Here is a 25,717-nt window from a genome sequence, read left to right on the forward strand (position 1 = left end):
TCTTACCCAAAATAAACCATTTTAGTTGCTGCCTATCAGGGGACCCCATTTATCCTACATGGTAACACAAGTGTCCATTAAAATCGATGTTTACACTTTATTGTACAGTGCCCGTGTTGCAGTATTATACTGTATTTAACTTTTGAGTAATAAAAACTACATGTATTTATAGGATTAGGGTTTGGTTCAGGGTAAATTACATGTAATTGTGCATAATTTATAGTAAATACTATAGTAAATACATGTAACGTGTGTAACAAAGGCAAGGCAAAGTGTAAAGTGTTGTCATATAGATGATTTGTTTGATGCGTTACAATGAATATAAAATCTAACCTTAAAAGAAAATCACATATTACTGTGCAGTATGGTAGAATGAGAGTATCATACTGTTTAAAATGTGTATTTACAGTAAGAACTGTACTTATTGTGATGTACTTTAATATACCACTGTAACTTTTTACAAGAGAAAATTCCCAAATGTCTGCGTATGTACAGTATATGTGACAAAAGGAGCACGAGTAAGTGCACAACGAAAAGAAATGGAGAAACCCCACAAATCAAATAAATCTCAAAGCAAAGCACCACATAGTCACACGCATTACCAGCCCCAGATCTCTGCTAAAACGGGAGATTTTGGTGTACAGTACCCAGAAGTGAACAGGCTGACCCGGAAGCTGTGCTATCTGGAGGCGCATAGAGAACATCCAGCCTCTTTTCTGCTCTATTAAAGCATCTCCTGCAAAGAAAAACACACTGCGACCGCTACGAAAGGTTTGTGCCCATATGTCGTCTTTTCTTTCTTTTGCCCACACGGAGTCGTCATGTACATTCTGCATGATACAACAAGTGACTGTCTGACGGGCGGCAATTTATCGCCTTTGATCACCACAGGTTGCGAACAGCGGAATATATGCGTGTACATTTCATTTCGTGAACGCATTGTGCATCCATATACGTGTATGTTGTGTAGAGATCTGTTATAAAGCAGTCGGAATAGTGGACGTGGTGAAATCACACAGACGATCGCCGCTTGTAAGACGTTTTGCACGGCATGATTGTCGGAAGTGTCATTTTTTTCAGAGGGGGGCCGGGCAATTCAAAGGTGCAAGCCTTCATAAACAAACACACACATAACCACAAACATCTCGTTCGGCGATCGTTTACGATCCTATAAAAAACCGACCGAGTGTGAATTTTAGGGTCTGCAGAATATGGCGCCCTTATGAAAATATAACAGGCTGCCATTTTTGTTTTTCTTTTGTCTGAAATGTTTTTGCTTTAACTGCAGGAATCGCATCGGTGTTTGTCAAAGAGCAACACTGACTGTGCGGATGCAGAAGAGGGACATTAGAAAGTTTCTCAATTGCTGTTTTCTTCTAAATAAGCGAAAGTCTTTTGTCGTTTTTGTGCGATCTCGCGTGTGGTTTACTTATAAAACAATTGCTTATGGTTAAATGTGACGCTAACGTTAGAAAGTTTTGAGAAATGATAACTAAAATTTAATTTATTTGGTGCTGTGATTTCAACTCAAGAGAACTTAAAGACATTTACCACAACTTTTAAGTTTGACTTTATACCTCGAAACATTTGGGCAACGATTTACAATATAAATATATATATTATATTGTAAATCTATTATATTGTAAATCGTTGCCAAATGTTTCGAGGTATAAGGTCAAACTTAAATATATATATAATATATATAAAGTTTTAGCTAAATATACTTAGTGCAGTTTTTGCTACTACAGATACAGTAAAACTGTTTAACTTGATAATATCCACTGTCATGAAAAAAAACTTTTCACAGTATTTAAAGGGACAGTTGACCCAAAAGCGAAAATTCTTTAATGAACGACACACACTCAAGTTGTTCCAAACCTGTGTATGTATTTGTTTGGTTGAACACAAAGAAAGATATTTAGAATAATGTTAGCAACTGACTGACAGATCTGGGGCACCATTGACTACCAAAGTAGAAATGATTATTGAATTATTGTTACTGTTGAATACAAATAAACTATTTTGAAGAAGGAAAACAAATAGTTCTGGAGCATCTTTGACAACCATTTTAATGGTCTCAGTGGCTAAAATTCTTCCAAATATTTTTCTTTGTGTTCAACAGAACAATGAAATGTATACAGGTTTGGAACAACTTGAGGTTGAGTCATTCATGACAGAATTTGCATTGTTGGGTGAACTATCCCTTTAAATTAAAATCCTGAATATGTTTTATGTTTTGTCTTTTCTTAAATCAGCTTATTCAGCGTTTTAAACACATTCCAATAACTGTGACTACTAACTGTACAATGAAACTGTAAAATTAAGATTTTTATATTATATTATATGATTTACAAACACTACAGTTGTGTATTTATCCATTAAACCGTGGTACTAAAGATGCAAAACTAAACTATAGAGTGCTGGTCAAAAGTCCTAAGCATGTTAGTATTTTTACCCCAAAAATTATTTTAAGACAGCTATTTGTACAAAATATGAATGTGACTTGCACAGTACTGTACATGATTATTTACATAAAAATGTATTTATTTTAGTTAGAGCTAGGGCTGTCAAAAGATTATTCGCGATGAATCGCACCCAGAATAAAAGTTTGTGTTTACATCATATATGTCTATGTACTGTGCATAGTCATTTTGTATTTATAAATACAAATACATACACATGTATACATATTTAAGAAATATTTACATGTTTTTATTTATATTTACCAATAATTGAAATCTTAAATATGTGCATGGATGTGTGTGTTAATAAATACAATAGTATTATGCACAGTACACAGATATCTATTATGTAAACACAAACTTTTATTCTGGATGCGATTAATCGCGATTAATCTTTTGACAGCCCTAGTTAGAACTAATGTATGTATTCGGGTTGTTGATGTTAGATATGCCTTATGGTGTACTAATTGACACTTATTCTGTTTTTATTAGAAAGATGGCAGAGCCTCGATTCAATAATCCGTATTTCTGGCCACCTCCTCCCTCTATGCCTGGTCAAGTGAGTATTTTGTTTGAAGTAGCAAAATTAAAAATGAATTCCAGACCTTTACTTTTTTTCTTCATAGAGAAAAAAATAATTGTAATAGTTCCTTGAAGCAAATAGTATGTCAGAAATTTCATAACACACATAAAATCATAGTAAACAGAGATGATTCTTATATGTTTCTTATTAGTCGTGATAGAATGCATGATAGAAAGTGAAGTCGCAGGCATGTTTGCAGGTTTACATTGTACCTACCAGTGCGGTTTACCAAAGTGCATATCGAAAGTTCCCCTCCAAATTTTCCCCCATGTTCTGCCTGGTACAGTGTCGTGACACGATGCCCTTTCAAATGTAACCCTTGACTTTTACAGCTGGACAACCTGATTCTGATCGACAAGATCAAAGAGCAGCTGATGGCAGAGAAGATAAGACCTCAGCATTTGCCACCCACCACTCTACCCTCTCAGCAGTCCCTCTTGGTGGCTTCAACAAATTCAGACGGGGGGCAACATGTGATGTCCATCCCCAAGCTGCAGCAGATGCCGGGTCTTCAGGCCCACAATTCCTCTCAGCCTGACATCGCCCTGCACGCCCGCCCAGCATCCAGCATAGTTTCAGGTATTGATATCAGGTTCACGTAAAAGTCTATATAGAAGTATTATGAATGCATTCACTGACTGTTTTTACTTCATACATTTAGATCTGAACATTGATGACAAGTCAAATGTAAAGACGAAGGGATTATGGGAAGACTGGCACATGCGTCAAGCAGTGGATCAAGCCACCCGAATACACCATCGCTCAGGTGGACCAAAACAAAAACACAAATATGTTTTTAGTATGCAGCAGACGAAATGTTATAAACTTATTTTCTATACAGGTCTTACTTTGTCATCCCGCACAGAGAGCCACAACACTTCCGAGGCCATAACGCCCACCACCCCGACATCAAGCAGTCAGAACCGCTTGGGCGGAGCACCATCCCTAAACACTATCGCCGGCCTGGCCTGCGGTCCTGGAATGGAGCATGTTAAAAGCGGAAGCCTGGTGGGGATGCTGGGACCACAGCCCAAAGCTCCACGGGGTCGCAAGAAGATTAAAGCAGAAAACAACACGGGACCCCTGCTGGTGTTACCTTACCCGCTTCTGGCCTCAGGTCCCGACCAGGCAGTCACCATTGCTAAAGAAGGAAAAACATACAGGTTTGAACTCATTTTATTGAATGAATGTCATCATCAGCAGAAGGTGGATTGAGGGTCAATGTAATTCTGTTTTACGTGTCATGCAGGTGTAAAGTTTGTCCGCTCACTTTCTTCAACAAGTCAGAGATGCAGATCCATTCCAAGTCCCACACGGAGGCCAAACCCCATAAGTGCCCTCACTGTTCCAAGTCTTTCGCCAACGCCTCGTACCTCGCACAGCACTTACGCATTCACTTAGGCATTAAGCCTTATCACTGCTCTTACTGTGAGAACTCCTTCCGCCAGTTATCACACCTCCAACAACACACCAGGTAAACAGATCTGAAGTGATCAAAACATCTGAAAACTAGAGCTGTTTTAGATTTGGAGTGATGATCAATTTCTTTTTAAGGATTCACACTGGTGACAGACCGTATAAATGTGCCCAACCTGGATGTGAAAAGGCATTCACACAACTCTCAAACCTACAGGTGAGCACTTCATAAAACTTAGTTTTGAATTCCAGGTTGTTTGGTTTTGAGGCTCTTATAGACAGTTTCATCTTAACAACATAAACAAACGTTACTGCGCATGTGCACTTAACTTCCGGTACAAATTCACAAACAATAGAGTTCCTGTAGATTATTTCTGAATTTTAATTCTTTTTTTTAATGTGACCGAACTACAGGACCCATTCAACAAATTGTTTACTTAATAAAAAAAATGATATATAACAAATATTAAATACAATTATTATGCAGTAAAGTAATAATACAAATAAATATTAACAAAAATAAAAAATATTGTAAATAGTTGTATTATTAGACACTAGCCAAACACAAACCGGAAGCTAACTGGGGGTCAGGTGCACGCGCACGTACGATAAAACAGTCTATATTATTTGTTCTCCGTTTAGTCTCACCAGAGACAACACAACAAAGACAAGCCATACAAATGTCCGAACTGCTACCGGGCCTACACAGACTCCGCCTCCTTACAGATCCATCTCTCAGCACACGCTGTCAAAAATGCTAAATCTTACTGCTGCAGCATGTGCGGCCGTGCATACACCTCTGTGAGTACTGTTATATCAGAACTTCAACTATTGTCTTGTTGTTTTTATCATGCATTCATATAACGCTGTGTTCTATTTTTAGGAGACGTACCTTATGAAGCACATGTCTAAACATACGGTGGTAGAGCATCTTGTAAGTCATCATTCCCCACAGAGAACAGAATCTCCTGGCATCCCCATCCGCATCTCACTCATCTGAGCTTCCCTGCACTTCCTTGCTCGCTTTTTTCTTCCATTAAGAGGTATTTTATTCACGCGCCGGTCTTCCGATGAGAAAAAAGAAGGCCATGTTAGGTTGGTGCACAGCACCCTAGACCTCGAGAGGAGACATCGAGTCTTCTGTTGTTACTGCCCGTCTAACTGTTTGATGTTATTATCAGTCACAGCAACGTCTGGATTGAACTGTTCATGGCAACAAGAAATTGACTTTTCCAAAACAAATAGTTTCCAAGTTTTATCGTTTTATTTTAAATGTGTGTAAGGGAGATTTCCAAAGATACTCTTGAAGCACTTTGCGGTTTTTGGGAGCGTTTTTTAAAAATGGGAGCAACTTTCTCGCTTTGGGCAGCTATGAGAGCTCCGACTTTGTTCTAGAAAGCGAGACGGCTGTTTATTCGCCTCCACCTCACATTTTCTTTAACATTTTTATTTTACAGTGGATGGGCTTCCACTGTAAGTTTCTTTTCTATCCTTTATAATGGATATTAGGTCATGATTGAATAATGAAAATGAATGTTTGCTGTAATGTGGCATCTGTTAAATGATTTTAAAGCCGAACGTGCGTAATGATTTGACAAGCACGGTCATTGCCCCTTTATTTTTATATTGGCAAAGCAGACTCCAATTTGAGAAATTCTGAGAATGTTTTGCTTTGATAAAAGAGCGTCAGTGAGACACGGCGCTCTCTAAAATAATTAGTGGTGTTTTTTGCATCATAGACGTTTTACTTGTTCGTTTCATTTTTATGTGTCGAGATTTTTGTGCAATGCCATAGGAATCTTCTAGATTATTCCTCCCCATCCCACATTTTGAGAAAAAAAGTGTCCCTTTGTCATTATTATTATTAAATATAACATAATGGCATAAATGCATCATGATAATGTCCATTAAATGGGTGTTTGTCATGATGTTACAGCAAAAGTGTGTCAAAAAGTGAATCACACGTACGTGACCTCACATCAAGTGCTGATTACCTCTATTCCTCCACTAACACGATGCAAAAGCACCTTGAGACATGATCATTACTTTTTAGATTATGACCCAATCTGTACCCCATAATCTAATAGCAGTGGTCTCATTCGTGGCCGAATCGTCTTTGTCAAATTAGAAATCTTTTACACTCAAAATATTGTATTTAAATTAGAGTGAAGTCTAATTATTGTATTTTACAATCAGAATTGAGAATTGAATGTAGTCGAGTTCAGAGCTCATCCAAAACTAATAACTCTTACATGTTCAACAGATATCTTTGTTTATATCAGCACGCATGCTGATAAAGATAATATAGCAGTTTAACATTTTTCACCGAATGAAAGCAACCATGGTCTATTGAATTATTCTTGCCAAATTTGATCATACGTGATCATGTACCTACTGTCCTTGTGTGACATCGACAGGCCACAACCCTGCAACTGTAGAGCATTAATTTACTGCATACCAGTCATTTGTTAAGCTTCTCCTTTCATTTATTTGTGGGAAAACTGCCTGAGGTTTTTTTTTGCAAAGGACCAAGTTGTTGCTTTGAAATGCTTTTATATATGTTGCCGATTTGTTACATCATAATGGTTTACTTAATCAAACAGGATTTTAAAAATAAGCATTTGGTAATGTGACCAATATGTATCACAACTTTAGGTGACTTTCCTTCTTGGTGCTTTTATGAGGAGGACTACAAAACCTCATTGCCAGAAATAGATTACAGAATAATCCTGGTTTATTCAGCCTTAAACGTTCCCCAAATCAGTAAAATGTGTACATTTACTATAAAATATACCCTGTATTCATGAATAGTGAAAACTGCAAGGTTTAGATACTGTATATTGTTCATTTTTGTATCCGTTTAGTATTTCAGCTTATTAATATTTGTTTTTTCTGTAAGTACTGATCATTGTTTTTCTAGACATCCTCGTCTTTTTTACATGTACACCTTCATTTGAAAGACTGGTTTATTTTTCTCCATGTCAGTGTTTTTCAGTATTCAGTTTACTTAAGCCTTTTTTCCACATGGAACACAGTAATCATTAATTATTATTATTAACTGTTAACGTGTATTACAAATGACATTGTTATATATGTCCTGAAATAATTCACTTTTTTTTCTTCGTCTTGCATTGTGGTTCCATATACAGATTTTGTTTTTTATGCACAGACAAGACTGATAGATAAACTAAGAAAATATCAATGTCAAGAACACTTTGTATCTCTATCTTGTTTATTAAATTCAGACTGTTATACCTGAGACTGTGTTTTTTATTGACGGAGTATATCAAGATCATGTATTGGCGATAGTGTTAACACCGAGAATACAAAAACATCTGAGGGTTGTCTCTGGAGTATTTTAAAGTAGTATTGTAAAATTAATTCATAAATATAAAGAAAAGACACGAGGAAAATGTAACAGTTTATTAAGAAAATACATGCTCTTTCAAAGTGTACAATGTACAGAAATGTCTTTTTCTCACATAAGCCCTATATGTAAATTTTATGAACGTTGCATCCTAATATTATATAGCAGCAGGACACAATAACGTACAGGCACAACTGCAGGAATTTCATCCTTATGCCACAGTTCAGAGTGGTATTACAATATTTCTCCTTAGAATTATTCTGCTACCAGATCACAGGTCAATTCAGTCTATGAAGACTACATACAAATAAATAAAAACACGAAATAAAAACTTAATTCAAAAAACATATTCACCTTCCTCAAAATAGCATATGGCTGGTAATGCTACCGGTTTTATGATGACAAGACAAGCTGTGTGTCTGCTTTGATCAGTAGCCAAACAAAACCCAAAGACTGGCTTGTTTAATAACTCATTATCATACGCATACACTACACCTAAGCAAAAGTAACATTAACTATGTAGCAAACGTGAACTTGTCACACTTAAGTACCTCAAAAACATGATTTTATCAACTCCCAAATAGAAAACAAGGAAGCTTCTGTCTTTACACAGTGAACTAAACCGTTATGGCCATCTCAGACACTGGACCAACATAAGGTTTCTGACTTCATTGATCTGTAACATTTGTAACCTGCTGGCATTTCTACCAGATCTCATTAAGACAAACACTCTTCGTTTCAAATACTTGTGCTTATCCAAAGCAATAGTGCATTTCAGTTGTAAACACTTGCAGATAGTTCCATCTAAACAGGTTAATAGTGCTTTAAGTGCATCACTTGTTCCTTATGAAAGTAAATCTGTACAAAAATTATGGCATCATAGATGTGCCACAGGAAATGATTTTCCTTTCCGCTGGCAATGGCCAAACATAATAATCTAGATTATATAAAATCTCAGGCATTCCACTTCGATGAAGTACCAAATACAAAGTATCATGATCACGGGTTCGATCCCAGGGGATTACACATAGTCAGAAACATATGTATAATACAATGCAATGAAAGTCGCTTTGGATAAAAGCGTCTGCCAAATGCATTATTTACATTTATGCGTTTGACTGACGCTTTTATCCAATGTAAATGTAATCATGGTTTAACCATCACTGTTAAAATACATGCATCAATACATGGTGGGGCCACACAGCCCAAGTCAATCAAACTAGTATATTACAGTTTTGAAGCCTTTTCAGATGTACCTTTTCTCTGTCAGACACTGTAGTCTCTTAGGTCTCATCGCTGGTGGCACCGAGACTCCCTCCTTGCTCTGATCTGGGGTTGGGAGTCACAGGCGAGGTCACGTTTAGATAACCCACGTCAGTGGATTGTGAGATGGGCACAGGTGAGATCTCCAGGCTCTTCGCTCCAGGCTCGCCCACTTTGCGAATGGCATCTAATATTCCCCACGAGTCACAGAGCCCATGTATTGGACTACAGTAAGATATTGCAATGTAAGACATTAATGTGTCAGTGTTCAAACTGGGCTGGTGCTTTTAAACACTGTGTAAACTGGTATAATAAAAATGATGGGATCATACCTTGGAGTGGACGTCCGCAACAGACCATCGGCTCCAGAAGGAAACAATTTCTTCACCTCCTAAAACAGACGTGCACACAACACTGTGTCACCATTGAATGCTAAATAATTAAGAATATTCCCATAAATCCGAATCTTTTTACCACATAAATCAGTACCTCAGCAGTACACACAGACTGAAGCTTTCTCAAAGCACGGTCTAAAATTCCTATGTGATTGGCCAGTGTTAGTGTTTTATCTTGCAGCTGTTTATTCTCCATCTCCAGGAATTTTACCCTTCAGAGAAAACAGAAAGAGAAGAGGTTTAGAAATCTTCTCTGGTTGCTCGTCGAGTGCTGAGAAGTGCATGAGATGTTTACCTCTGCTGGATGGTAGAGGCTGTTCTCAGTCCATTGTTTCCCATCTCTTCTGCCTCACTTATACGCTGCAGAAGTTCTCGTCTTTCCAGGAGAAGCTGGTCGTTTTCGTCCGTCGCAGTCCTAATCCAGTCCTTCTCCTGTTCATAGTGTAACACGCACTCTCGAGGTGAAATAAATGTAAAGGCGATGCACAGTATTGCATTTCAAATAAAATGATGTATTAAATGTGCTATTTTAAACCTGTATTTAAGGTCCAGTGTGTAACTTTTAAGGAGGACCAAGTTACAGAAATGCCATATAATATACATAAGGGCGTGTTCTGAGGTGTATAGAGACCATACAAAATGAAGCTCCATGTATTTATTATCTTATTATTTATATTTCTATATACATACACCGCGGGTCCCCTTGCATGGCATTCCCCATTTTGTTTCTACAGTAGCCCTTTACGGACAAACTGCTCTACATAAGGTTTTTCGTAACCACTAGGGATGTAATTATTGACTAGAAGAAGGTAGAAAATCAATTATAATATATGACGATTGGAGTCAGTTGGGATGTAAAATGAATCGCAATAAACGTTTTGAACAGCAGGGGCTGCTGTGTTACCTGCAAACTTGGAAATCATGAATATGCTGATATTTCTTAAATGTAAAATGTCCAAGAAAATCACAGGCAATGGCTGTGTCCGAAATCGTCTACTTCCATACTATATTGTAGGCGAAAATGAATAGTATGTCCGAAACCTCAGTATGCAAAAAACAGATGGCGAGAAATACCCGGATGGTCCACTACTTCTGCCGAGATTTCACGAGTGTGGATCGGATGGACACTTATATTTTGTAATATATAATATATATATAAAAAATTTGGGTGAATTGTACCTTTAAGTTCTGAATCTCATAAATAAGATCTCACCTTTTCTGAGAGGCTTGTTGCTAGAGCCAGATCATTCTCCAGCTGCTGGATCCTGTGTTCATGTTGAGTTACTGTCTTCATGAAGATCTGTTTAGCTCTGCGTAACTTGGTTTTATGCTGCGACTGTTTCTCATTGTGTCTCCTGCCGAATAGTAACAAAACAGTCTAGTTAATCTGTCAGTATACAAAAGAGCATCTTGTGTCCTTTTAACCCAATCTCTGACCCAATCACCCAGAAATTGCACAAAACATTAAATAATTCTTCATTCTGCATCAAAACCTGCTAAAAATGCGTATTTCTTTTCCAAATGTTTATTCCCTACATTCCCTACTCATCAGCTCAACAGTAGAGTGAATTTATTTATTTACCTGATGTTAATGTCAAGTTGCTGGACGACCAGTTTGAGTTCCTCTTGCAGTCTCTCAGACTCGTGCTGAGAGGAGAGAAGTTGCTCTTCGAGCCTATGGCAGCTCTTCTGACTGAGTTTATGCTGCGGAACACATGGGGATCCGGTCAGAAGCTTCACTGATCATATTAACCCTGCTACAAATGCATTCTGGGATTGCGCTACATTCAGTGATGCAGTTCAATAAAGTTTTTTGAAAGACATCATAATGTTGCCTTTAGTCTGTGCTTTAAAATCTAAAGCGTTTGCTCACTGGGTTTTAAAACATAATACATTATAATTATAACATTTTACTTTTGACATATTACACTACAAACCTCATCTCTGGTCGTGTTGAGTTCGCTCTCCAGCACCTGCAGCCGAGTCTCCAGCTCATGTACCCGATGAGACAGTTCAGAGTTGGCACGCGTCATATTCGCCTCCTTCGCACGCCACGAACGCACCTGCTGCTCGAGTTCCTCATCTTTCTGCTCAAGCAATTTCCTGTTTGAAAACACAAGCAGCAGAGAAACCGTAAAGTCATTATGACCTCAGGCGTGATGTCACGATACTTCAACTGGTGATGTGAGCTGACCTCTGCAGCTGTTCCTCTTGCATTCTGGCTCTGAGGGCAGAAAGGTTATCAGACATATCTCGGGTGTCTCTTTCCAGTTTGCTGGTCTCTCCTGCTCGGGCCTCCTCCAGACGCAGCTGGTGCAGAGTGTTCTTCAGCTGCTGCTGAAGATCTACAACCTGCAGAAGAGTTCACAAAACTATGAACCGATGAGCCACGCTTGCACGAACATATCTATGATCGCGCTGGGAACGAACCTTCTTGTCGGCAGCGATCACGCGTGCCCTCTCTGCATTCAGTTCCTCCATCAAGCTGCTGTTAGTCTGTCTGCTCTGAGAACTTCTGGCCATCTCCAGCTCCAGATCTCTGGCCCTCTGCTGCAGTTTCTCCAGCTCTGCCAGCTGCTCTAATGTACTTCCTTCCATCTGGGACGCTTTGGCCTGGGCCTGCTTCAGCTCTGCACATAGCTAGAGAACACAGGAGGTACGAGTTTACATAATTTATCTACTTTAAAGGACACTCAAAACCCGGGATTTAAAAGCCCATTTCAACCTAGAAACAACCATTTCAAAACATTTAAAAAAGCAGAACATCACGTGGGAGTTCTACCTTGAGCTTCTCTTGCTCCAGCAGTGCATTGTGTCTCTTGAGGTCTAGATTTTTCTCTCTCTCGTAGCGTAGCTCTCGTTCAGCAGAGGTGAAAAGGTGCTGGATTCTTTGCAAGTCTTGTTTAAGCTGTTTGTTCTCCTCCCCTTTCTGCTGCAGGAGCGAGTCTTGAGCCTGTGGCGACCACATCATGTTCACATTAATAGTCACGTTGAATAAAAGAATAAAATACATTTAACATTAGATATAGGTTATAGGAACGTTATAACAACGTTCAGTGCATGCATTTTTTACATGTAATAAAGGTGTCATGAATTAAGACATCAATTTTAACCCAAGCTTTTGTTACATAAGAGGTAATAGTATTCAAGCGAACATCCTCTAAGTGTCAGAATTGAAAATGCCCTTGTTACTGAAATGGCAACTTTTATTATATCAACGACTACTTCTCTAGCGCATGACAAAACTGAAGTAATACAAGTCGCGCGGAACCAGATTGTGCGAGCAAGCATAAACATGCCATTATTGTGCGAGCAAGCATAAACATGCCATTAAAGATCGCAAAATAGTGTGGATTCCTCACTGTTGCTTTGTTAGAGATCGCTTGATATGTCCTGATAAGTGGAACCTAACGTAACGTGTCTAACTAATTTCGCAGAAGGCTCCAACTAAATTTACTACGAAAACTGATATCCAATCAAAGCAGTGGCTGTTTACTTAGTCTTCAATGCGGCTCGCCCATTAAACACGGAGCGTTTGTCGAGCCGGCCTCAATACCAGGATAGAAAATATTACTTATTGATTTTGATGTCTTTGAATGTAAAAACCATGCGGACGTCAGAAGTAGACTTAAAGAAACAGTATAAAACAATAAAAAGGTCCAGTTCGTGACACCTTTAGAGGGGTCATATGATGTAATGCAATGTGTATACACGATTTAAGGTAAAAAACGCTGCATTTCCCACATATCGTGCATGTTTGTAGCTCCTCTTTGCCCAGCCTGTCTGAAACGGCACATTTTTTACAATGCTCATAACTCTGAAAAGCGAGGTGTGCTATGATTGGCCAGTTAATCAGTGCATAGTGATTGGTCGAATACTGCAAGCGTGTGACAGAAATGTAACGCCTCTTAACATATTTGGAACATCACGTTCCAAAGCAATTATTGTGCTAACAGGTACACCCACCTAACTTGCGTATACATTTAGGCGGTCTTAGTCAACTCATATCACTGACATAGATTTGTTGGGGTGTGGTTACACGAGGCGTTTCAGGCAGGTCTGGGTAAGCATTCGCTTTTAGATATAATGCATCATTTGATCCTAGTCTCCGACACTTACATTTTTGCAATTTTACTTGTCTAATACATGCATGGCAACATATAACACACCAAAGATACCACAAAACACATATTAGCGCAATATGACCCCTTTAAGTGATTGTATGGACATTGGTGGCAGATCTGACCTTAGCCCGGGCCTGAGCTTCACTGATCTGGGCCTGCAGGGCCAGCAGGTGTTGGCCGGCCAGCTGTCTCTCTTCCTCCAGCGTGGAGTTGAGTTTACTCATCTCTGACTTCACACAGGCCAACTAGAGGAACAGCAAAATGACACAAAACAGTTTAACTTCAGCTAAAACCCCGAGCACTCCACATACAAGTCACCACGTCAGGCAAGTATTGGAGAATTGATATTGTCTCACCTGACACAGCCCCTCATTTTCTGCGATGGGTATAAGGTTGGTTGTGTGCTCTTGTGAAGGTCTGGCTATCTGCTGGAGCTTCTGTTTAACATGCTGGAGCTCCAGAAGGAGTCTTTCCCTCTCTCCATCGGTCTGAAGCCTGACCTGGGCTTTCTCACTTAGCTCCTTCTGTAGCTGCATCACATGACCACGCTTCTCCATCAGCTCGTCCCTAACCCACACACAGCACATCTCATTAGGTGCTTTTCTCTATAGACTATAAAGTATGACAACTATTTATGGGTTCTGGAAACCCACAGACTGTAAATAAGCCGTGTTACTTATTTCACAGAAGAGAATCCATTTACGTATAAAAATCTTAAAGGTACAGTAGCATAAAAAAAGGTTAAATATTAGTGTCATAGAGATGGTGTAAGAATCAGGTAAACCACACATTAAATATCATTATTCTGATTAATAAAAAAGTGCGTTACCTTAGTCTGTTGTGTTCCTTCTCCAGTTGGGTCAATTCTGTTCTCAGCTTTTCCACCACTGACTTCAGCTCTGCCACCTGCGCCCTGCTCTCTCTCAGGTCCTCTTCGGTCCGACTGTTCTCCGTATGAAGTGTCAGGTTGTCTTGAAGTCGCGACTGAGCGCGTTCCAACTGGGCCACCTGCAGAGTGACAAACATGACGTCAGTGAGGAAATTTGCAGGCAATATTTATTCACACGAACACAAAGTCTACAGTTCCAATAAAATACATGACCTTGTCTTCCAAGATTCCCTTTTCTCCTTTAATCTGCGTGAGGTTTTTGTTAAGCGTCTTGCCCTGTCGACATTCTGCCTCCAGTCTCTGAACCTCCACACGCAACCTCTTCAGCTCCTCGTGGTCTCTTTGCATGACCTGTTTTAGAAATAATGTAGCAATTGCGTTTTGTTTTCATTTTGCCTCGTCAGTTCAAAGTCAAAGATCATTCGATTACAAAACTTCCAAACATCTGCATAATGCGAAATGATTTCAATGACCTCTTTCTCCTTTCTAAGAGCAGACTGAGCTACGGACAGGTCCATCTCAAGCTGTTTCCTCCAACCTTTCTCCTCAGCAAGCCGACCATCAAGAAACTGAAGTCTTTCTTGAACGCTCTCTTTAAGCTATTATATGAACGAACAATGAAAGTGACACGTAACTACACAATCAGAAAGTGCACAGAAGGATGGTGTTACAACTTGTCCTGACCAGGCAGGATGGAAGCTTGTCACGGCATGTCTGAGATTTGTTTTGCTATTACCTCTACACCAGATTCTTTAACCTGATCTTCACTGTTCTTCTCAGGTTTCTTAATGTTCCTCCTATTCATCTCGTGTTCTATACTTTTAATCTAGGGTAAATACAGGTCCCATATTAATGTTCAAGCTGTCATTCAATCAATCGAATCCATCCCAGTGTGCAAAGACCGACCAAACGCAAACTCACGTTTCTCTGTAAGCCCTCCATCTCACACTCATGTCGCTCTCGCTCGGCCTTTGCCGCATTCTGCGCCTCCCCCAGCAGCGCCTCCAACTCCTCGTTTCTCTCCACCAGCTCCTCGTGCTCCCGCTGCTGTTTCTGTAACCTCCTCTCCAGCTCGCGAAGACGGCTGTCCTTATCTTCAGACGCCCTCCGACACCTGCCAACACATCACGGTCCCATCAGAATCCTTACAAAGGAATTGCATGCCGTAAAATGATGTGTGGCTGTAAAAATAAAGTGGGGTGAGGGTTTACTTTTTATGAAGTATCTCATCCTGTGTAGCTGGAGAGGGATCTGGATCGACATTTTTCCCTTGATTCAAGTTCATCTTTGATTGTTCAACCTGTGTCATATATGACTTATTATAAATGTGCAAAGTTGTATATTTTCTGAGCTTGCATTGACGGTGAATATACACATGTGAAATATATTTATCCTTGCCAGTTCAATAAGAGTCTTCCTCTCTGTGTCCAAGGAGCGAACTCTATCCCGCAATACTCGAATCTCCACATCCAGTCTTTCATTGCGTTCCTTGGCCTTCTGCAGCTCCACCATATCTACCAAACATTTGTGTTTATAACCAGAACACATTTTATTTGCAAACGCAAATGTGAAGAGGTGGAACCCAGGATATATCGATGCAATGACAAATGATCTCACCACAATGTTTAAGCTTGTCCACTTCCTGTTTTAACTGCTCCACTTCTTCTCCAGTCCTCTGCAGGTCTGGTGCTGTGGATATGATGTTAATAGAGCTCATGAGGTCTATGTTGATAGAGCTCAAAGACACAGAACACATGTTCTGTGTCTTTGGTGTCTTATAAGTTGCCCATGCATGTATTAGACAAGTGTCGGAACAAAAAAAGCATTCTATCTAAAAGCGAATGCTTACCCAGACCTGCCTGAAACGCCTCGTGTAACCACACCCCCACAAATCTACGTCAGATCGTGGTATGATATGACTAAGACCGCCCAAATGTTTATTCAAGTAATGTGGGCGCATCTGTCAGTACAATTGCTTTGGAACCTGATGTTCCAAATATGGTAAGAGGCGTCACATTTCTGTCACACGCTTGCAGTATTCGACCAATCACTACCCAGTGGTTAACTGGGCAATCATATCACACCTCGCTTTTCAGAGGCGGGGCAAAGAGGAGATACAAACATGCACAGTATATTAAAAATACAGCGTTTTTAAACCTTAAATCTCGTATATACATTGCATAACATCTAAAACAAACGATAATATCCGTTTTATCTGCATCATATGACCCCTTTAAAGAAACAACAGTAAACAAATAAAACCTACCATCCAAATTCTGGACCATACGAGCCACATCCAGCTCATCTGTTAGGTGGCGAATCTCTTTATGTGCCATAGCAAGACGACTTGATGCCTCTTCCAGATCCCTCTCCAACCTCTGACGCTCTGTGCGCTCTCTATTGAGCTCATCATTGTGGGTCTACAAGAAAACAGTGGAAAATAAATCCATCTGGACTTAGTAGAAAGTGTGTCAGGATCCATGAGTGGTTTACATGCAAGTCCCATAGACGTGAAGCCAAATGTCAAACAAGTTCAAGACGTTTAATATGTTTTCTTACAACCATCAGAACTCTCAGAAGACAAAGACCCTCTGGTTAGTAACCCCCCTTAAGCAAATGTGGAGCTGTTAATGTGTTCATTCCAGACTCAGCATGTGAAAGCCATTTTCAAATTGAATGAACCATGATGCAAGACATGCATTATTTCATGAGGTGAACAACAAAAAGACGTCATAATGTGCATCAAATGGATCATCCAGTCTAGAAACTCTCTGCAGATTCACATTTCTCTTTAGATCATGCTTTATTTGCGCATCAGCCCAAGAGGGAGCACGGATATGACGGGAACATACAGGAACAAGGTTCTGTGCTCTAAGTGTAGCCTTTCGCACACCAAAGAACTTCCTCCAAGGACTTTGAACTGATGATTCCTGTCCATTTAAGGAGGAACGCAGAATTGGCACAAACTATGATGTAGAAAACACACGGAAGTGACACAAAAAAAGTGGAGTGAGACACTGTCGGGACGACACATTCTTTATTGCAGCTTATGGAAGATCTTCTGGAAGATCCCCTCACCTTGTTTACATTTTCCTTCGCATGCTGCATGGTTTGCCTTAGTTCCTCTTCCGTTGTCTGACGGATACGATCCAGCTCCTCCTGATTTCCATAAGTGGGAGATATCAAAATTACCATAAAACCTGTATGCCACCTCTGTTGTATAAAACGCATTTATTTCACTATGATTTTAATCTTTGACATGGCCTTACTCAGTCAATATTAAAGATATTAATGTTATACTTTCTCTAAATGACTTAAAGCGACACTATGAAACTTGAGGCTAGGAGGCTGCTCAGGAGAAGAATTCATAAAGTTAAAAGAGTTGTTCTACCACATTATTTTAAGGTAACAAAACTACAAAGTGTTGCTTTAAGCTGGGATTTCACAGACTGGGTCACACATTTCTTAACTATATACATGTATGTTTGTGTATTTATATGTACATATACATGCCACAGGCGTACATTAAATAAACACAAACACTGCATTTGGAAGCGATTAATCGTGACCGCACTAATTCTTTTACTTTAACAAGCATTTGGCATTATGCATTCAAGATGACTAATAGCATGTACCAGTTAGAGTTCACAACATCACTACCATACCCAAAAGAATTCATAGTAACGACATTATCGTGATATCCTTAACTTCAACTTGATTTTCCATTTTGTGTGTCTCTTTTTGTCAATGAATCACACTGCAGAGGCATTGAGAGAGAGTTTGCAACCATTGTGACTCTTATGGCAAAATGTTTAGCGTGTACAAAACTGCCACCTGCTGCTTCAACCAGATCCCGCAGCTGAATTTTTACAATATTATTATGTGTAGTATTACCACAATGTCAATAATCACGTTTATTATTATCATGATTCTTATCAAATACCATTATATTGTCACCACGCTAATTCCTGGTATACATGTATTAGTTATGCGTGTTCCCTGGGTATCAAACCCATGACCTTTCTGTCACAAGCGCCATGATCTACCTGCAGATGCACCTCTCTGAGGTTGCCGGTGAGTGTCTGAGTGTCCAGCTTTCTCTCAGCAGCCTCCAGTCTCTCCAGCAGTGTAACTCTCTCGACCAGCAGGTAAGCCACCTGCTCGCTGGCGCTGCTCTGGCTGATCTCTGCCAGACCCTCCTGCTCCAGCATCTCCACCACCTCCTTACACTGAGAGTCTGAAACACACCAGCACACCTAGATCAGAATATTCTCGTCGGGAAACATACCGGACACAAGAGCTGTTCCAACCCAAAAGTCAACCTCACCCTGCTGGTGTTTCATCTGAGCGAGCTCAGCACGAAGCTGTTCGTTCTCACGCTCGTACTCGGCCGTAAGAGATTCACGCTCCTCCAGCATTCTTCGAATATGCTCCACGTAATTTTCAACCTTTTACAAAATCAATAAGACAGTCATACACCACAACAAAGCTACAAAGCTAGTTTGTGAACACAGTGATCATGTTACAATGTTGATAAGGTAGACCATCATTAGCTATTCTTCGGGGTATCAGCCCGCGTGCCATATGCTGGCTCACCTCTCGCATCTCGGCGGCCTGCTGTGTGCGTAAAGTTTGCAGGTCCTCTGTAGCTGAGGTCAAACTGCTCTCACTGGACTGGAACATATGCCACAGGTGGCGCTCACGCTCCTCCAAGGGAGCTTCGGGGGACAGACCATCCCTGCGCAAGCGGAGGCTGATCTCCTCCAGCTCCTTTTCCTTAGAAGGAAACAATTTGTGTTCTGAATGCCTGAGCTGTTATCGGACACCGTCTTGAACACACGATCACCTTGTCAAAAGTGCGTCTAGCCTCATTGCTCGGTTGCTCTCATTGCTTGAGAAAATGTGTTCTTGTTTATTGTATCTTGCTATTACTGCATCACAAAGGTATTTTATTATGTCTTAAAGGGACGGTTCATCCAAAAATAAAAATGATGTCATCATTTATTCACCCTGTAAATGAGAAACACAAAAGACATTTTGAGAGTGGTTTTGTGTCCGTACAATTGAAGTCAGTGGGGGCCGATGTTATCTGGTTACCAACATTCTTCAAAATATCTTCTTTTGTGTTCTACAGAAAAAAGTCATGCAGGTTTAGAATGACATGAGTGCGTAAACGATGAAAGATTTGTAACTAAGTGCAAATTATCGTTTAATGAAAACAAAGGAAAAGAAAGAGTTTTCATTATTTTCAACATGAACAACACATATTGTTATTGCAGGCACATCACATAAAGTATTTTTATTTACTTTATATTTAAGAGATGATTGACACATACCTCTCTTTGCTCCATGGCCAGTTACAGCACAACTGAAGTTCGTGCATCACTTGCAAATCAGCCAAAGTGTTTATGAGAACAAAGTTCAGATTGTGGTTTCCAATATTTGCCAGCCAAAGCGCCCATGGCAGCGTCCGACCCAACTATCACTTTGGAATAAAACGCATCCAACACTAGATAACTGTGTTACGAGTTATTCAAGTGCGCATGAATTAAGACGAACACAACTACATACTGTGTGTTCAAACCCCTTTAATGTATTATGAAGAACGCCAACAAATGGCTCTGCATAATGTCCACAGCAACAAACACGCCCTCAATACCGTCAATCAAATGTTGTCTTTTTATCCAGACTAATGTTGCTTTGGTTATAAAATTAAAAGAATTCCGTTCTCGTGTTATGATTAATAAAACAAAAAGTTTTCGGACTTAAGTGTTCGTCCGCTAACTTTGGCTAACGGGCTAGTTGCGCACGCGTCACGCTACAAATCCTCCAGACGACTCTTAAAAATAAAATAAAACCTGATTGTTCCTGTGCTTTAAGATCGATTAATGATGACTATTGGCCTGCGAATACCGAAGAAGCATCAGTGTGATCGTGTCCACAAAGGCCTACCAAGTATTTTGTTGCTGCGGCAGCAGTAGCTTGGCTCGAGCACCTTGGCAACGGGTTAAACCATTGCGACAGCGAGGGGGAGGCTCATGGAGGGGGGTTGAGCTATCATAATATTCCAGCAGATAGCGGTGTTTAAACGATGCCTCAATATACAAGCGAAAGACTGCTGCGACTACTCAAAAAAGTACATATAATTATTTTATACTTTTATCATATCTGCTTTTTAAAAGGATGTATTCGATTATATTATATATGTCTGTCGGAATTTGGCCCTCACAAACTCAGGTCTGCTAAAATAATTTACATCTACAGCTGTTATTTTATTAATTACATTATTTTGTAGTTTCATTAGTATCTTAAATTAGCGTTATTTTCATGTTAATTTTATTTTATAGTTTTTGTGCTTTTGTCATATTACATATTACTATTACGTATATTTTAATATTTAATATTTATTTCCAGTTCCATAACTTTTGTGCCTCTACTTAAACTTATTTCAGTTTGTAATAGTTTTATCAAAGAACACCTATTTAGGCCTACATTTCAGGCTTATTTGAATTCAATTAACAGAAATTAGTTTTGATAGATTTAGTTTTTTGTTTTAGTAATAACCTTTGACTATAACTTGAGTCAGTTGTTTAAAGTATTAATTTATTTAAACATTTTTACACAGTAATGCGGTTTTCTGAAGAAAATACAGAATATTACTTATGGCCTCTCAATACATTTGTAAGCGAAGAAACTTAAAAAAGCTTTTGTTTTAAATACAGATTTAATTGACACATTTTGTACATTATTTCCCCGTTTTTCTCAATTAAATCAGATCGATAAAATCCACATAATCACAAAAATAATATTGGTTCCATTACATGTCTATAGATTTTTTACAACATATACTATCACATCAGGTTTAGTAAAAAAATATTCAGAAACATGATGAAAGTGATCACAACAATTAAGATAAAAAAGTCATTTTTATCTCAAAATCGTAGTGGTTTAGTTGCATCTGAAGCTTTGCCTGATAATCATTGAAGTCTCCTGTAACAACAGATTTCTATGATGACATTTCTCTTCTTATTCTGCCGACACTGCAGCTCTTAAGTTCATAGAAGAGAACATAAGCCTGATTGGACTGAAGTTTCTCCTCCTGTATTGTACTTACACTGTGAGTAAAAACAACCTGTTAATGTTTAAACATTATCATTTACTGTGAGAATTATCCTTAATTATGACAGACATGAGGTCAGAGTAAAAGCTTACCCACCATGAGTCATTGTAGCAGCGCCAGCCCTCCTCCTCTCGACATACAGCTGTGTAGTGACCCATATTTACAGTTCCTGAATGATTGCACACTGCATACAGATCATACAGCACTGGACCTAAAAGAAAACATCAAAGCATGTTGCATAAACCTCCAAACAGAACATTTATTACTGGTATGTGTCTTATATATCGTTAAAGTAACGCAGCTCACCGCTGTCAAATGGTCCAAATGGTCCCAAATCCAACCCAGTCAAAGGGAAGGAGACGGTCACTGAGCTTTTACAGATTGAATATCTTGACATGGTGAATCGATTTAAGTCTGTGATATCAAACAAAGTCAAGGGTAATAAATATAAACCTTCAGTAAAGTATGTGTAGTTACTTGGCCAATGTCACATGCAGCATACTAAGTACAGAAACAGCCGGAGACCTGTCAAAAATGCAACACACCATAAATAATCACCAATAACTATTTATAAAGGATACGTATCACAAGTATTCTAGGGAACCTTTGAATGGTCAGTCTTTTTGTGCTCTCAGTACGACGATTACAACACTCGCACATCTAAGACACAGATTTTTACATAAATGTCCATGTCACATGCAAGCATGATACAACAAACGGGAACATTTTGTTACATTTCTTTACTTACTGGTGAATTTTCCTTATCGAGTTTTTCCTCCTGTGAGAAGAGATCTAAACACTCCTTCAGGGTGACAATTCGGCCATATTCACTCTTCTTTAGCAACGAACAACATAATTATCTAACTTTGCTCTGTATTTATACAGTATGTGTGTGACGCACATATACATAGACACATAATCTGCACACACCATAAAGGACGTGAAGAACGTTACCTTTGGGACGGGAAGTGACAAGTCGCAAAACACGTCAAAAGTGTTGGAGTAATGAGAGCAGATGGAACAGTGCAGGGAACTGTGCAACTGACCTGAGAACAAATCTGCGGCAGTGAAAATGTGTGAAAATGTGACTTTGATTGACAGGTGTTGAGAAAAGAGTTTACAGGTTTGCAAACACAACACAAAGTGTAACAGCTCTTCATACCGACAATCTTACTGTCATCCCTGTTGAGATGTTTCTGCCACATGGACAAAGCCTCCTCTGATATCCTGCAGGAGAAAACAGAAGAAGTGATTCTTAGCTGGTATGTCGCGACCCCAAAAATGTATTCAGAGATACAGTACAGTGCACATACGGTACAACCGGAGAAAAACGATGGTTTAGGCTAAACACAAACCAGACTTTGCATCTCATGTAGACTACCTGAATCGTGAGTATGTTGATTCTTTATTTGGAATAACTGCAGGACGTTGGGAAGGACGACGGTTGATTTCTGTGTGTAGTCTGTCTAGAAGGAACCGTAAGAACTCCTGGGCATCTTGTTGGCTGTGTGAGAGTATAAAACACATTATGTAAGGATTGTAACATTTCAGGGACATACAACCATTATACATTATTTTAAAGGGATAGTTCACCCAAAAATGAAAATTCTGCTCTCATTTACTCAACCTCATTTTATTCCAAATCTGTATCAATTTCTTAGTTCTGATAAATATTTTTGAAAGAATGCTTGTAACCAAACATTTTATGGCCACCATAGTAGCAAAAAATGCTTTATAAAAGCAATTTATATATATATATATATATATATATATATATATATTGTTCTGTTGAACACAAAATAAAATATTTGAAGAATGAATCTGGGACACTTTTGACTATCATTGTAATTTTTTCTACTATGAGAGTCAATGGTGGCCAAGAACTGTTTTGTTATAACCATTCTTTCAAATACATTTCTCTGTGTTCATCAGAACAAAGATGTATACACATTTGTAACAACTTGACGGTGAGTAGGCCTAAATTATGACAGAATTTTTATATTTGGGAGAACTATTCCTTTAATAAATGTTAATACATTTACATACACTGTATTTCCATTAATCCAATTTGCAGAAGCTTTTATAAAAAGGACGAAAAGTGCTTTAAAAAGTATTTATTTGATTAGCTTGTGTGTTCCATATTAGATCAAATTCATGACATAAACTTGTGCATGGGAAGTACAACAATAAAACGCATTAAACTGTACACACCTGTAGCCACTGAAGTGAGGAACTGCCTCCTTAAAAAAGCGATAAAACTTCCCAGGGTTCACTGTGGTATCTCCACTATTACATTCCCACAGAGCAGCCAAGACTTTGGAGAATTCTACATTTCAGTCACCCACAAAATAAACAAAGATATAAATAAATGATAACAATAGAAAATAGCTAAGACACCGGCATGCTTATATTAGTTTTAAAAAATGAGTACATTTAAATCTAAGCTATGGCAAAACTGAGCCATGTCAGCAAAGTTATATTATAATATTGGGCGGATCACCATTCATGAGCACAGGCTCTCGGTTGGAATGCTTGTCCTGAAGATACGCTTTCATCAGACAATAGTCACGAAGACCACGAGTATGAGAGAGACACTGCACAATTGCATTGAGGAAACACTGTAAATCAATAATGATATACATAAGAGAGAGATACTGACAAATAAATATAGAATTTAAAAAAATATCAAGTTTCTTTTGTGATAGAGAAAGGAACAAAACCATATTTTGTGAACTGAGACATACAGTGTTTCCAACGTTGCACAGTCCAACTTGTCCACTCCCCAGCTGAAGCTCTCTCTGAAGAAATACAGTAGTTAGTATCACATGTTTAATTACATCACACCCCTAACAGGTATGTCCCAACATAATGTGATCTAATGTTTATTTATAGGGCTTTGATCCAATTACAGCACTGCAGCGAGGAAAGATACTATCATCCAGGTTAAGACCAGATATACTTAACTCACCGGAGAACGGTTGAGTCTGATAGAAATATACACTATAACACAAATCTTACTGTATGTATCAAACCAAACATGGAGTAAAATCATCATTTCAATAATGCACTCTCTTACCTCCTTTTCCGTCACCAGTAGAAGTCCCATAATGGAAGTGTATAGAACAGACTGTGATATGTCCACGTGTTCTGGCTGAAGGCCATTTTGAGTTACTAAAGTGCGGCACAAGGCCTGACACGAGTTGTCCATGGGAGTTGATTCGACTCTTGGCGTAAGCAAACCTGTGCACCAAGTGACTCTGCATGTGAATGGGACATGTGAATGAAATTATATCTGTAATAGAAAATTATAGGCCATGTGTTAATAAGCAGCTACAAAATAAATCCAAAAATATTAAAAAAAATGCATTTTAAGGTAAAGATCAAGAGGATCATTGAGCCTCTTATTATAAAGAGGAAAACATCATTCAATTTAAATAAAAATGTAAATAATACATTTACCTAAATGTTAACCCATTTTTACCAATCATAAAACATTGTTTACTCACCCTTACATGCCCACTATTGTCCACCAATTTTCCGTGATAACCATGTTTTTGTTGATCCAAAAATTACCTCAATTGTACGATTTCAATGCGTTTAGTTCCCTCTCAATACACCTGTTGTACTCCTGGCTGTCCTGTTTGCGAAGCTGCTTTAACCATCCCTAATCTTTCCTTTCTCCTTTCACAGCTTTCTATTTATAGCCATGTCTTTGTGTTTGATTAAGAACAGCTTTGGCACTAACAGACTGTGTCTATCCACTTACTGTCATTATATTAAACAGCAGTTAGTACATATATACAATAATTGGAAAACATGTTATGTTGATTAAATACGGGTCTTAAATAAGCAACCCATTTTTCGACTTTCTTTCTTCTGCCGAACAAAAAAGACAATATTTCGAAAAGTTTTAACAACAGAAAACTGTTAATTCTCATTGACTTGCAATTGTTTTGTGTCCATACAATAGAAGTCAATGGGGACCAATGGTTCTTGGTTACCAACATTCTTCAAAATATCTTATTTAGTGTTATGGCAGAAGAACGAAAATCACACAGGTTTAAAATGAAAACAGGGTGAGTAAATGACGACAGGATT

At 38.8% G+C, this 25,717-nt stretch overlaps 3 protein-coding genes across 9 annotated transcripts; 1 reads left to right on the forward strand and 2 right to left on the reverse strand.

Moving 5' to 3' along the window:
* Nucleotides 1-215: 215 nt before the first annotated feature.
* On the forward strand, nucleotides 216-7,720 carry znf362b (zinc finger protein 362b). 3 transcript variants are annotated; one of them, XM_056733917.1, is made up of 9 exons: nucleotides 217-771; nucleotides 2,955-3,021; nucleotides 3,378-3,624; nucleotides 3,707-3,811; nucleotides 3,911-4,208; nucleotides 4,295-4,519; nucleotides 4,600-4,678; nucleotides 5,104-5,262; nucleotides 5,345-7,720. In XM_056733917.1, the coding sequence occupies exons 2-9, from the start codon at nucleotides 2,959-2,961 to the stop codon at nucleotides 5,459-5,461; spliced, it is 1,293 nt and encodes a 430-aa protein (XP_056589895.1). In that variant the 5' UTR covers nucleotides 217-771; nucleotides 2,955-2,958; the 3' UTR covers nucleotides 5,462-7,720. The 3 variants fall into 3 exon arrangements, with proteins under 3 accessions (XP_056589893.1, XP_056589895.1, XP_056589894.1); XM_056733916.1 differs by having other exon boundaries at nucleotides 218-771; nucleotides 3,887-4,208; XM_056733915.1 differs by having other exon boundaries at nucleotides 216-771; nucleotides 3,707-4,208.
* A 150-nt stretch (nucleotides 7,721-7,870) lies between these two features.
* ccdc30 (coiled-coil domain containing 30) lies at nucleotides 7,871-20,485 on the reverse strand. 5 transcript variants are annotated; one of them, XM_056733946.1, is made up of 27 exons: nucleotides 19,836-20,485; nucleotides 19,096-19,275; nucleotides 18,827-18,947; nucleotides 18,546-18,736; nucleotides 17,578-17,658; nucleotides 17,352-17,465; nucleotides 16,766-16,919; nucleotides 16,117-16,188; nucleotides 15,898-16,013; nucleotides 15,711-15,799; nucleotides 15,421-15,613; nucleotides 15,236-15,325; nucleotides 14,973-15,098; nucleotides 14,713-14,850; nucleotides 14,440-14,618; nucleotides 13,967-14,177; nucleotides 13,733-13,855; nucleotides 12,269-12,439; nucleotides 11,917-12,126; nucleotides 11,681-11,838; nucleotides 11,424-11,589; nucleotides 11,069-11,190; nucleotides 10,700-10,841; nucleotides 9,782-9,918; nucleotides 9,581-9,698; nucleotides 9,424-9,482; nucleotides 7,871-9,316 (listed from the first exon to the last, which is right to left on the reverse strand). In XM_056733946.1, the coding sequence occupies exons 1-27, from the start codon at nucleotides 19,848-19,850 to the stop codon at nucleotides 9,112-9,114; spliced, it is 3,681 nt and encodes a 1,226-aa protein (XP_056589924.1). In that variant the 5' UTR covers nucleotides 19,851-20,485; the 3' UTR covers nucleotides 7,871-9,111. The 5 variants fall into 5 exon arrangements, with proteins under 5 accessions (XP_056589924.1, XP_056589925.1, XP_056589926.1 ...); XM_056733947.1 differs by having other exon boundaries at nucleotides 19,096-19,509; XM_056733948.1 differs by lacking the exon at nucleotides 17,352-17,465.
* A 993-nt stretch (nucleotides 20,486-21,478) lies between these two features.
* usp21 (ubiquitin specific peptidase 21) lies at nucleotides 21,479-25,169 on the reverse strand. Its single transcript, XM_056733565.1, has 13 exons — nucleotides 25,132-25,169; nucleotides 24,696-24,876; nucleotides 24,364-24,417; nucleotides 24,120-24,237; nucleotides 23,831-23,945; nucleotides 23,001-23,123; nucleotides 22,782-22,846; nucleotides 22,574-22,677; nucleotides 22,368-22,454; nucleotides 22,201-22,279; nucleotides 21,926-22,033; nucleotides 21,716-21,830; nucleotides 21,479-21,614 (listed from the first exon to the last, which is right to left on the reverse strand). Exons 1-13 carry the CDS (start codon nucleotides 25,167-25,169, stop codon nucleotides 21,506-21,508), a joined length of 1,296 nt encoding a protein of 431 aa, XP_056589543.1. The 3' UTR covers nucleotides 21,479-21,505.
* Nucleotides 25,170-25,717: the final 548 nt, after the last annotated feature.

This window comes from Triplophysa dalaica, chromosome 20 (assembly GCF_015846415.1).
Source record: "Triplophysa dalaica isolate WHDGS20190420 chromosome 20, ASM1584641v1, whole genome shotgun sequence".
Lineage (NCBI taxonomy): Eukaryota > Metazoa > Chordata > Actinopteri > Cypriniformes > Nemacheilidae > Triplophysa > Triplophysa dalaica.